Source organism: Rutilus rutilus (assembly GCF_951802725.1).
Source record: "Rutilus rutilus genome assembly, chromosome: 21".
NCBI classification, from domain to species: domain Eukaryota; kingdom Metazoa; phylum Chordata; class Actinopteri; order Cypriniformes; family Leuciscidae; genus Rutilus; species Rutilus rutilus.
In genome coordinates, this window is record NC_140226.1 from 7245627 (window position 1) to 7257418 (window position 11792).

General features: G+C 46.1%; 1 protein-coding gene across 1 annotated transcript; it reads left to right on the forward strand.

Annotated features, from left to right (window-relative positions):
• Window positions 1–7184: 7184 nt before the first annotated feature.
• On the forward strand, window positions 7185–11792 carry LOC311281154 (uncharacterized protein). Its single transcript, XM_084393888.1, has 11 exons — window positions 7185–7683; window positions 8140–8260; window positions 8565–8790; window positions 8913–9189; window positions 9331–9508; window positions 9629–9705; window positions 9868–10048; window positions 10269–10517; window positions 10677–10848; window positions 10942–11090; window positions 11310–11792. Exons 1-11 carry the CDS (start codon window positions 7399–7401, stop codon window positions 11486–11488), a joined length of 2094 nt encoding a protein of 697 aa, XP_084250014.1. The 5' UTR covers window positions 7185–7398; the 3' UTR covers window positions 11489–11792.

Consider the following 11792-nt stretch of genomic DNA (forward strand, 5'->3'; position numbering starts at 1 on the left):
GTCTCCCTTCGTTTTTAGGAAACCGAAACATTTTTATTTTCGATAAGGAATTTGTTCCAGAGGTCAGGTTGCATCCCACAGCACAACAACCTGAGCCCAACTTCAGTCTACTCATCACCTTTATTTTAACTGCGTTTGTAGTCGGCGCCATAATTATTACCGATAAACAACATAGATAAACAACACAGACCGGAAGTTAACTTCGGGCCAACGCGTAACCCCGGCAACGCGCGTGCGTGCGATGAAACCGTCTATATGGGGAGGCTGCAGACCTGGGGTGCTTCTCAATATCCCTCCTCGTCTCCTCTCTCCTCCGTCCTCCATCCTATGACCCGGAAACCGATCGATCACAGCCATCTTGAAGGACATCTCAATTCTCTAATTGCACCGCGAGGAGTCGAGGATCGAGGAGTGAGGAGGCTTCCAGAGGAGTCATGAGCGAGGATACACAGGTGTATCCTATGCGGAAAAGTTTTATCGACTAAAACGTGACGCACGTATACATTCTCCTCCCCCTTCACGTCGGTCACAATAATTTTGATTTATACTTTACCTTTGCAGTTTATATAAACCACACATCTCACATATTTCAACAGGGTATCTTGCTTTATTATTATTTATTATGAATTTCTTAAATAAACAAACTTCAACAGCATAAGGGCAGATCCTCTGAGCGCTGCTGATGACGCGATGAAGTGACGCTCGAGTGATCAAGGATTCCAATGTATAAAAAAAGCTTTCATTCGATCCCTCCATCCTCGCATCTTTTCCTTGCAGCCTTCCCTCACATCCTACAGGGGGTGGAGCTGAGACGCGAGGAAAGGAAGCGAGGAGAGGAAACGTCTCGGTTACGTATGTAACCCTCGTTCCCTGAGTAGGGAACGGAGACGTTACGTCGGATGACGACGAATGGGGTTTCGCTTAGAAATCCTATCATCTTCGAGTATTAAAACACGAGCCAATGGCAAAGAAATGCCATGGGTCTGCGGAATTTGCATAGCGTAACTCCGCCCCACCCTGGGGGTATAAAGGAAGTCGCGAGCAACATGCAGATATGTCTTCGCTGAGGAGCCGAGACTGAACTCAGGCGTTCCAGCGGTACAGCGGAAGTGGCAGGGAGACGTAACGTCTCCGTTCCCTACTCAGGGAACGAGGGTTACATACGTAACCGAGACGTTCCCTTTCGTTGTCACTCCGAGTTACGTCGGATGACGACGAATGGGGTTCCCGTATAATCACGCCACCTCTCGACTGTCTTCCAGTGCCCTGCGTAAGTCTGAGCTCCCTGTCGTGAGACTAGCACGGACGAAGGAGTCCTACTTAACACAGGAATACCAAGGTACACTGGGAAGCATATCCAGTGGAAATATGCAATCATGCCCAACCCGAAGGGGGGGACTTGGAATACACATATGACCCCGAAGGGCTGCATACGGAGCAACACTGGGGTGTCCAGCCGCAGGTGGAATATTTCAACCCCAGGGGTGGCAAGGTGGCTTGCCAAGGGAAAGACACATGCTCAAAGAGGCTTACAGTGGAATACACATGTGGGGGTCGCCCGAAGGGAACCATGCACATGGAGGCACCTAGCCAAGCGCGAAAGCTGCCAGTGGCATAACTCTGGCGTTGACGTAGTCAGTGCTGGAGGAGACTCAGGGCTTATTAGGCTCACCTGGGGAGAATATCGCACGTATCCCGTCCGTAGAGAGGAATGGCGAGCAAGCGAAGACACCTGAGCAGAATCTAGTACCGGCTAGTTGAAGCGAGTACATGAGAAGAAACTGGCTCCACTCGGAGATTGTAGAATCTCGCGAATGTGTTAGGTGTCGCCCAGCCTGCAGCTCTGCAGATGTCTGTTAGCGAGGCGCCATGCGCTAGAGCCCAAGAGGATGCCACACTCCGAGTGGAGTGGGCCGTCACACCAAGGGGGCACGGTCGACCTTGCTGCTGGTAAGCCAAAGCAATGGCGTCCACTATCCAGTGAGACAACCTTTGCTTGGAGAGAGCCTTTCCCTTCAGCTTCCCACCATAACAGACAAAGAGCTGGTCTGAGGTCCTGAAACACCGCGTTCTGTCTACGTAAGCACGAAGGGCGCGTACTGGACAGAGCAGTGCCAAGGCTGGGTCTGCCTCCTCCAAGGGCAGCGCTTGCAGGTTCACTACCTGGTCTCGAAAGGGTGTGGTAGGAACCTTGGGCACGTATCCAAGCCGGGGTCTCAGGATCACGTGAGAGTTAGCCGGCCCGAATTCCAGGCACGCTTCGTCAACCGAAAATGCCTGCAGGTCCCCTAGCCTCTTGATGGAGGCCAATGCAACCAGGAGCGCTGTCTTCATTGACAGGAACTTAAGCTCCACTGATTGCAGAGGCTCAAAGGGAGCACTCTGCAGGGCAGTTAAAACCACTGAGAGGTCCCAAGAGGGTACGAGGGGAGGACGAGGAGGATTTAATCTCCTGGCTCCCCTCAGGAACCTGACGATCAGGTCGTGCTTTCCCAAGGACTTACCATCAACTGCGTCGTGATGTGCGGCAATGGCGGCAACATACACTTTCAGGGTGTAGGGAGACAGCCTTCGCTCCAACCCTTCTTGCAGGAAGGAAAGCACGACACTGATCGGGCATTTCGTGGGTTCTTGATGTTTAGAAGAACACCAGTTGACGAAGAGGTTCCACTTCAACGCATAGGCATGTCTTGTGGACGATGCTCTAGCGGAAGTGATGGTAGCCACCACCGCTGGTGGTAGGGTACTCAAACCTGCCTCGTCCCGTCCAGGAGCCACACGTGGAGGTTCCAAAGACCGGGACGAGGGTGCCACAGGGTGCCCCGTCCCTGAGAAAGGAGGTCCTTCCTCAGAGGAATTGGCCAGGGAGGTGCTGTCGCAAGGAGTATGAGTTCTGAGAACCAGGTGTGGTTGGGCCAGTATGGGGCAACCAATATGACCTGCTCCTCGTCCTCCCTGATCTTGCGCAGGGTCCGCGCAAGAAGGCTCACTGGGGGAAACGCATACTTGCGGAGGCCCCGCGGCCAGCTGTGCGCCAGTGCATCCGTGCCGAGCGTGCCCTCGGTCAGGGAATAAAACAGGTCGCAATGGGACGAGTCGTGGGAGGCAAACAGGTCTACCTGTGCGTCGCCGAACTGATCCCAAATCAGCTGGACCGTCTGGGGATGGAGTCGCCATTCTCCAGAGAGAGGCCGAACTCGAGACAGCTCGTCGGCCGCCTGGTTCAGGTGTCCCGGGATATAAATGGCTCGAAGCGACCTCAGATGCTTCTGACTCCATATGAGGAGGTGGCGGGCGAGTTGTGACATACGGCGGGAGCGCAGACCACCTTGATGGTTGATGTACGCTACTGTCGCGGTATTGTCTGATCGGACTAATACGTGCTGACCCCTGAGCAGCGCATGGAAGCGGTGCAGGGCGAGACGTACAGCCAGCAACTCGAGGCAATTGACATGCCATAGGCGCTGGGGTCCTGTCCAGGAGCCCGCGGCAGCAGGCCCGGGCTCCTGGGTTTAAGCCAGTTGTCTGTTGAGACAAAGTTTAAGCCAGTTGTCTGTTGAGACAACAACATGCCGGGAAACTCGTTCCAGGGGCACTCCGGCCCGTAGAAAGCTGAGGTTCGACCACGCGGTGAAGGTCTGACGGCAGGTCGGAGTCACTGGGACCCGGAGCTTGCCGTGTTGCCATGCCCACCTCGGGACTCGATCGCGAAGCCAAAGCTGAAGCGGTCTCATATGAAGCAATCCGAGCGGCGTTACTGCGGCTGCGGATGCCATATGCCCCAGGAGCCTCTGAAAAAGTTTCAGTGGAACCGCACTCTTGCCCTCGAACTGACGAAGACAAGTCAGCAGTGACTGCGCGCGCTCGCTCGTAAGCTGCGCGCACATGGCGACCGAGTCGATATCCATACCGAGAGAAGAGATCCTCTGCGCGGGGCAGGGTTTGCTCTTCTCCCAGTTGACCTGAAGGCCCAGACGAGCTAGGTGCCGGAGCACTAGGTCCCTGTGTTCGCAAACCTGGTCTCGAGAGTGAGCTAGGATCAGCCAGTCGTCGAGATAGTTCAGGATGCGAACCCCGTGTTCCCGGAGGGGAACAAGGGCTGCCTCGACGACCTTCGTGAAGACGCGAGGAGACAGGGCTAGCCCGAAAGGGAGAACCGCGTACTGGTATGCCTGCCCCTCGAAAGCAAACCGTAGAAACGGTCTGTGTCGAGGTAAAATGGAGACATGGAAGTAGGCGTCCTTCAGGTCGATCGCTGCAAACCAATCTTGTGGCCGCACACACTCGAAAATGCGTTTGGCCGTGAGCATCCTGAACGGCAGCCTGTGAAGGGAGCGGTTCAGGACGCGCAGGTCCAAGATCGGTCGTAACCCACCCGATTTCTTCGGAACAATGAAGTAAGGGCTGTAGAAGCCGGACCTCATTTCGGCTGGAGGGACAATCTCGATCGCACCCTTCGCCAGTAGGGTGGCGACCTCCGCTCTCATGACCGGGGCATTGCCACCGACCATAGTGAAGCGGACTCCGCTGTAGCGGGGAGGAGATCGCGCGAACTGAATCGCGTAGCCGAGCCTGATGGTTCTCGCGACCCAGCGGGACAGTCTGGGAAGCTCTAGCCAGGCTTCCAGAAAGTGCACCAGCGGGGTCATACGAACCACAGACGTACCGTCGGGGGTGCAGCGAGGCGGAATGACCGGCCCAGGCGTGGGTGGCATAGCGGCCCGGTGCGGGGGCACGGTCATTAGCCGCATCCTGCCAGAGGAGGCCAGGGGAGGACCAGCGTCCCACGGGGGCGTGCTCTGGCAGGGGTCTGGCGACAGAGGGGGATGAGAGGAGCGTGGCCCGTGGGCGGCGCGTGCTCTCATCCGCACACTCCGTGTGCTCAGAGATGGGATAGTGAGTTCTTTCTTTAACCATTTTAGGGTGCTGCCCGTCGTGGGACGAGCAGCGGGAATGGGAAAACCAAGGATTCTCCCCCGGCCCTCCACCGGGGGAAGGAGCGGCCCTGCTACCGGCTCCTGTGCAGAACTCATCGCCATCTCTGAGCAGCCCGTCTCAGGAGCGCCGCTTAGCCTGGCGTTTAGCGGGGCGCGGGGCGGGAGAGGGCTGTGGCGCCTTCCTACGGATTCCTCGACGACGCGACCCGGGAGCAGCGGACTGCTGGGGCCGATCGGGAGGGGCGGGAACCGCAGGGGGGCGCCCTCGGCGGCGAGCGGGCTGAGGCACCTGTGCCGACGGCTGCGCCGCCGAAGCAGCGGGCCGCCGGGGCAGGACATGTTTTAGAGCCTCAGTCTGCTTCTGGGCAGTCGAGAACTGCTGGGCAAAGTCCTCAACTGCACCGCCGAATAGGCCAATGAATATATTTATTCTGGTGTCACCATTGTCCAAGCCTATTCATTTACACCCACAATATAATATCAAATTTAGCATTTAATCAACAGTAAACATTTTCTTAACCTTTTATTATATGTCTTGGAGTATCGCAATAATATCGTATCGTGAGTTCAGTATCATGATATGTATCGAATCGTGAAATTAGGGTATCGTTACACCCCTAACCTCCGCAATTGATCAATTCAGGACACATTTACAAAATAAAGTCTAATAGAAATGTATTGAAACCATGCTTGACAGTTTATGACAACTCAACCATTTTGCATTTAATGACTTATGCAAGGAACTAATGCCTATGTTTTGAGGAGTATGACAATTCAACAGAGAAATAGTATATATATGACAGAGTATATATATATATATATATATATATATAATATATATATAGTATATATAGTATATATATATAGTATAGTATGTATATATAATAGTATATATATAACAGAGTTGATAATGTTGGAAACAGCAGACAGTTGTACATTATCAATTGCATGAATGTACCGAAGCATTTGCAATTTGTATAAAAGAATGAGAAATTGCTTTTATGATGTGCACAAGTGACAAGATGATGTGATTTCAGTTGTGATCTGAGAAATGCACCAAAGCAACTGAGATAAACTATAAGACTTATTGGAGACCCTGCAGAATCACTGTAGACCCCCTAGAAGTCACAGACCACATAAAAGAAAGTGTTACGAGAACACAAACTGCCTTTTTAATTTGAGTTTCATATCTGTGGGTATTTCATTAAAAAAAAAATTAACATTAAAAAAATGTTAAAAGGACATTGAATTGTGATCTTGTCACAGTGTGTGTGTGTGCTGCCCAAGTGCCCAGAATTGATGTCAGGTGAGTGTGGATTGCATCAATTTGCAACTGATCTTCAAAGTACAACGGCACAGGCACTTGTTGGTGGAACACTTTTGGAAAAAGTGTCAAGACACTTTGATTTCTTTTGGCCACTGATGATGGACTGTGCAGAGAAAATTGAAAATGACATTAAAAACATGTCCATGTATGTCTCTGTAAGTCATTTATTTACTAGAGAAGCTATTGGTTTGGAATGCAGTTAAAAAAAGAGATGGGTGTTTATAGTTTATACAAGTTTAGAGAGAGAGAGAGAGATTTTCATTCCCTTAAGTAGCTAAAGCAAACACACACCTTTATGGGATTCAAGTTAAAGAGAACTTGGTAAAGACAGAGTATGATAAATCCCACATTAAGTTCACACAGCCTACATTTTAGTCCAGATCAGTAAGCTATTTTAAGAAAAATGTATATTTAGATATAAATTAGTTAGATCATCTCATTTATAAGAAACAAATCAAAACCAGAAAGGAGTAAACAGAGTCTTACCAGAAGAGGCCATCTCACGCAAGATAAAGACAGGAAACAAAAGAAAATTCAAAAGAATATTGATTTTGAAAGTGAGTAGAGAAGACTAGGGGCAGCTAAACCTACACGTGGTTAGATAAGTTTAAGCCAGATAGAACACCAACCTGACCGTCCAGAACTTTTTGTCTCTCGAAATAAATTATAGACCCATCCATTGATATATAGAAATGAATTGATATCTACCTAGCTCTATCAAGCTAATCGTTTATAAATAATAAATGTTGCATCATTGCTAAACAACAATACATTTAGCAGATTATTTAATATACCTCAATTCGTGTCGCTGTACAGCCTCCACCTACTGGACGCATCTGGAACAGCAGGGGCGTAAAACTGCCTGGGGCGTAGATCTACCGGCTCCAGGTCTACAGCCTCCCCCTACTCCTGAGCACAGCTAGCACAACAATGCAGACAGAGCTGTCTAGCGTGCTGATTGGCTGGGCTGAGGGAACTGCACGAACCTATGGCGAAGCGGTGAGGAAGCGCGATCCTATCAGGACGATTCCTGCGTCGCGCGTGCCGAAGCGCGCCACAACAATGGTCATGTAATGGTACATTCACTTTTACAAGTTGATTGTACTGAAATGTGTGTTGATACGCTGGAGCAGAATGGCGTCTAAGCGATTGTGGTGTTCTGTTCTTGGGTGTAATAATGAACACAGCAGTCATTTTGATGTTCCTAAACCCGAACCGCTGAGGACGCAGTGGCTGAGTTTTGTTTTCAAAGGGAAAATTCCCAACGATCAACGTCAATTCTTTCATGTTTGCGCGAATCATTTCTTACCAGACTGCTTTATAAACGAGGGTCAGTATAAAGCTGGTTTTGCTAAGAAGCTGCTCCTGAAAAAAGGATCTGTACCAACTATTCGTGTTCCTGCTGCACCTCCAGAAAAAGTGAGTGTAACGTTTTATTAACCTTTATATTAATCTTTGCACATCGCTTGCACGCTTCACGATGAATGTGGCTAAGGTTTACACTCAGGGTACATTAAGACATGTTTTCTATGTACGACGTTCTCAATATAATTCATAATCCCACGTTTGAACAACGCATTATGGTTATTTTGTTATTACAAACTGTGTACGCAGGTGTAAAAGTTAACGTGGTAACACTACAATAAGCTTACTTTTGTAGATGGTTTATAATTGTGTCTGTTACTGATTAAGAAGTAATGTAAAAAAAAAAACAGTTATAACAGCATGAAGATGAATGGTAACACAATACCTGCAAAATACTGTTTACATCCTGCAAATGCATATGATTCAAGACTATAAATACTCTAATTGATGTTTTTCAATATTACTCCAGGATAAGTAATGTTGTCTGATCACTTATTTGCTTTTGTATAGGCAAGCACATCTGAAGAATTGGACATGGTGCAACATGTGGCCAGCCAAAAGAAACTGTGCACAGTTGGCACCCAGACCCAGCTCTCAATGAAAACTGTACTTCCGCAATACAAAAGCACAGGTTTGCTGATCCAGATCTTATATAGTGTGAAGTCATATACTCAGGTCTTGTCAGTAATAATAATAATATATATATATATATCATCATATATATACATATATCAGTAAATAAATAAATACATACATACATGCATACATACATACACACACACACACACACACACACACACACACACACATATATATATATATATATGTGTGTGTGTGTGTGTGTGTGTGTGTGTGTGTGTGTATGTATGTATGTATGTATGTATGTATTTATTTATTTACTCCACGGTATTAAAATGTCAACTATTATGTAACAGGCACACAGACAACTATGTTATACCCAGATATTGGTGTTGGCCAGTCAATACCACTGCTATCATTAACATCAATAAAAAGGCCAAATAAGAGATCTCGCTTGGAGCTAGAGGAGGAAGAGGAGGACCCTTCTGGAGCCAGCTCAAGTATGAATGTGGAAGAGCCTATGGATTCCACATATGATCCAGCTGACTCTGTCACAACCTTGACTGAGCCAACAGATGTGAAGTTAGTGACAAGACTATTTTTTTTGTTAAATGTTGCAATCAGTACGATTGTATTAATTTTTATTTTTTTTATGTTATGTGGAATTTGGAAATTATTTAAGTAACTCTTTATTATTCTAATAGATTTGAGTCTTCAAAGCCGGTTCACAAGACAGGGACTTACATTGTTTATGAAAACTGCCTGCTGCAGCTCTTTGAGCAGTGCCCCGTGTGTCGACGTGTTACCAATGTACAGAGAAAAGTATTTGGCACATTCCTCTCTGTGGAACAACGCTGCCCACACTGTGACTTCTTCAGAAAATGGAATAGTCAGCCAATTATACAAAGCACTCCTGCAGGGAACCTCCAGCTTTCTGTTGCAGTGTATGCCAATGGTGCCTCTTTCTTCAAAGTTAAACAGGTAGGTTGGTGAGGATTGTACTGTCTAGCCTATAATTTACTATTGCAAGTAATATCACAAAGATCAACCCTGAACATAAATAAATGAACATACTGTCCCTGAAGTCATGCTAAATGAAGGAATCCTCTTTTCTGACCTTAGATATTCCAGGCAATGAAACTGAAAATGATCCACTACACCACCTTTCGAATTAATGCGCGGAGGTACATACAGCCTGCAATTGTGCATAGCTGGAAGACAGCACAGGATGGCATGTTGCAGCAGCTCAGACAGCAGCAGAACATTGTCCTGGGCGGAGACATGAGGGCAAATTCACCAGGTACTAAATGCTGAACAACTGTTACATATTACTGTGAAAGCAAAACATACAGAGTAATAATAATAATAAATAATAAATACCGAATGTATTACAAAGTAAACGTAAATTTTCTACGTAAAGGTCATACAGCCAAGTTTGGAAGTTACTCAGTGATGGACCTAAGGACCAGCACTATTATTGATCTGCAACTAGTTCAGGTGAGTCTAACATTACAGACTTATGCAAGATGTAATGCATATGCAATGTAACAAAGTAAATGTACAGAAAAAAAGGCACAGGGATTTTTTTTACTGTAGCTATTCGCTAACATAACAGGCATTGACAACAATTGTCATGTATGCCCTTTATTTTGTAATCAGAGTAATGAAGTTGGAGGGAGCAACAACATGGAGAAAGAGGGTCTGAGGAGGAGCCTTGATCTCTTGAGGGCACACGGTGTGACTTTTGACAGCATTGTTACAGACCGGCACCCTCAAATACAAAAATACCTGCGGGAGGCCAACATCACACAGTATTACGATGTATGGCACATTGAAAAAGGTATTAGCTCCTGTCTGAGTATGTGTTGTTTATGTGCCTAATGGCTGTCATAGTCTCACAGACTATTTTTTTAAACAGATCAGTAATTTTATTACAAAACATTATGATACAAAACTATACCTTTGAGCAAAACTTCCTTTTTATTATATTGTGTTCAATAAACCCACTGTATCTTTCTGCATGGCTGAATTAAAGTTTGTTTGTTTGTTTATATTATTAGGAGTATCAAAGAAACTGCTGAGGATTGCTCAGAACAAAGACTGTGAAAAACTGCAGAAGTGGTATCGCAGTATAAAAAACCACATATATTGGACAGCGGCTTCTTCTTCATCAGGGCCAGAGCGAGTGGCAAAGTGGACATCAATTCTTAATCATATCCAAGACATGCACACACATGATGATCCCGTTTTCCCACAGTGTTTGCATCCGCAACGCAATACAACGGACAAGAGCAAGTGGTTGAGAGCAGGTGTGTTTACCCTATTAGCAGTGTCAATATAACTCATGTGTCTATGTGCATATGACAGACATCTTTTTTTTTTTTTTTATGTACTTTTTTTTTTTTTTTTTTTTTTATTATTTACTTGTTTTTAAATATAAAGTTCAATAAGTTCCACTTTCCCACCAGGAACAACTGCCTTCTCTCGATTAGAGAAGATCCTCGGAAACGAGAGGATTCTGAAGGATGTTGAAAAACTGAGCCCTCACCATCAGACCTCATCACTGGAGGCGTTCCACAGCGTAATTCTGCACTTTGCGCCAAAGAATGTTGTTTTTTCTTTCCTGGGAATGTTATGCAGGTAACTCAATGTAATTGGGAAAGGAGTGTATACACATTTTCAAACACGCAAGTGTGACCTAAGTAATGTTTAACCATTATTTCTTCTCTATAGACTCTACCTGGCAGCCCTACATTTTAATGAGAATGCTGGGCGTCCCCAAGCCAGGACAGCAGCTGGAGAGCCACTATTTAAGGTGGTTTTCCCAAAATACAAGAAAGGACAATGCTCTGCCAAGCCAGTGAAAGTAGAACCAACCTTCCGTGAGTGTAACAACTTTTATTTAAATGCAAAATAGTCGTTGTATGTACAGATATAATATCAGAAGCTGAACATACATTTTGTATAACTTATTTTTTAAAACAAGACACCTTATAGACAATTTTATATATAAAACCATGTAGCCACAACACTAAGTGAGCAACACAACTTAGGAGTAAACTGAAAATAACAACAAATGATTTAATTTTTTATTTGTACAGAGTACGTGGACAACCTGTTGGAACTTATCTTTGAGAACGTTGTTGTGGACCCAACCCCTTATATGGACGATATCCTGAAGATCTCTATACCTGAGGATCTTACGTCCCAGTTTGACAAACCAGACAAACAGGAAGTGATAGACAGCTACGTGTCTAGGTTTAATCAAGGGCAGGTCTGAACCCTATATATTGTCCATGAGCATTAGGGAACTATGCGCACCACACAGGAGGGCAGCACAACCCTGATTCTCCAGCCCAGAATGCCCCAACACCAGCTGACGAAACTTCTGTATGCCAAAAACCTGTAACGGCTAAGAAAATTCAACCATTTTTTGTTGTGAAAATTAATGTTATTTAATGTCATAATTTCATTTATTTATTGCTGGTTGTTTTTTTTGTTTTTTTTTGTTAATAACTTATTACATACCTCTGTGGAATTCAGTAAAAAAGTATTTCTGTCAATAAACAGTTTTGTGTCTATTC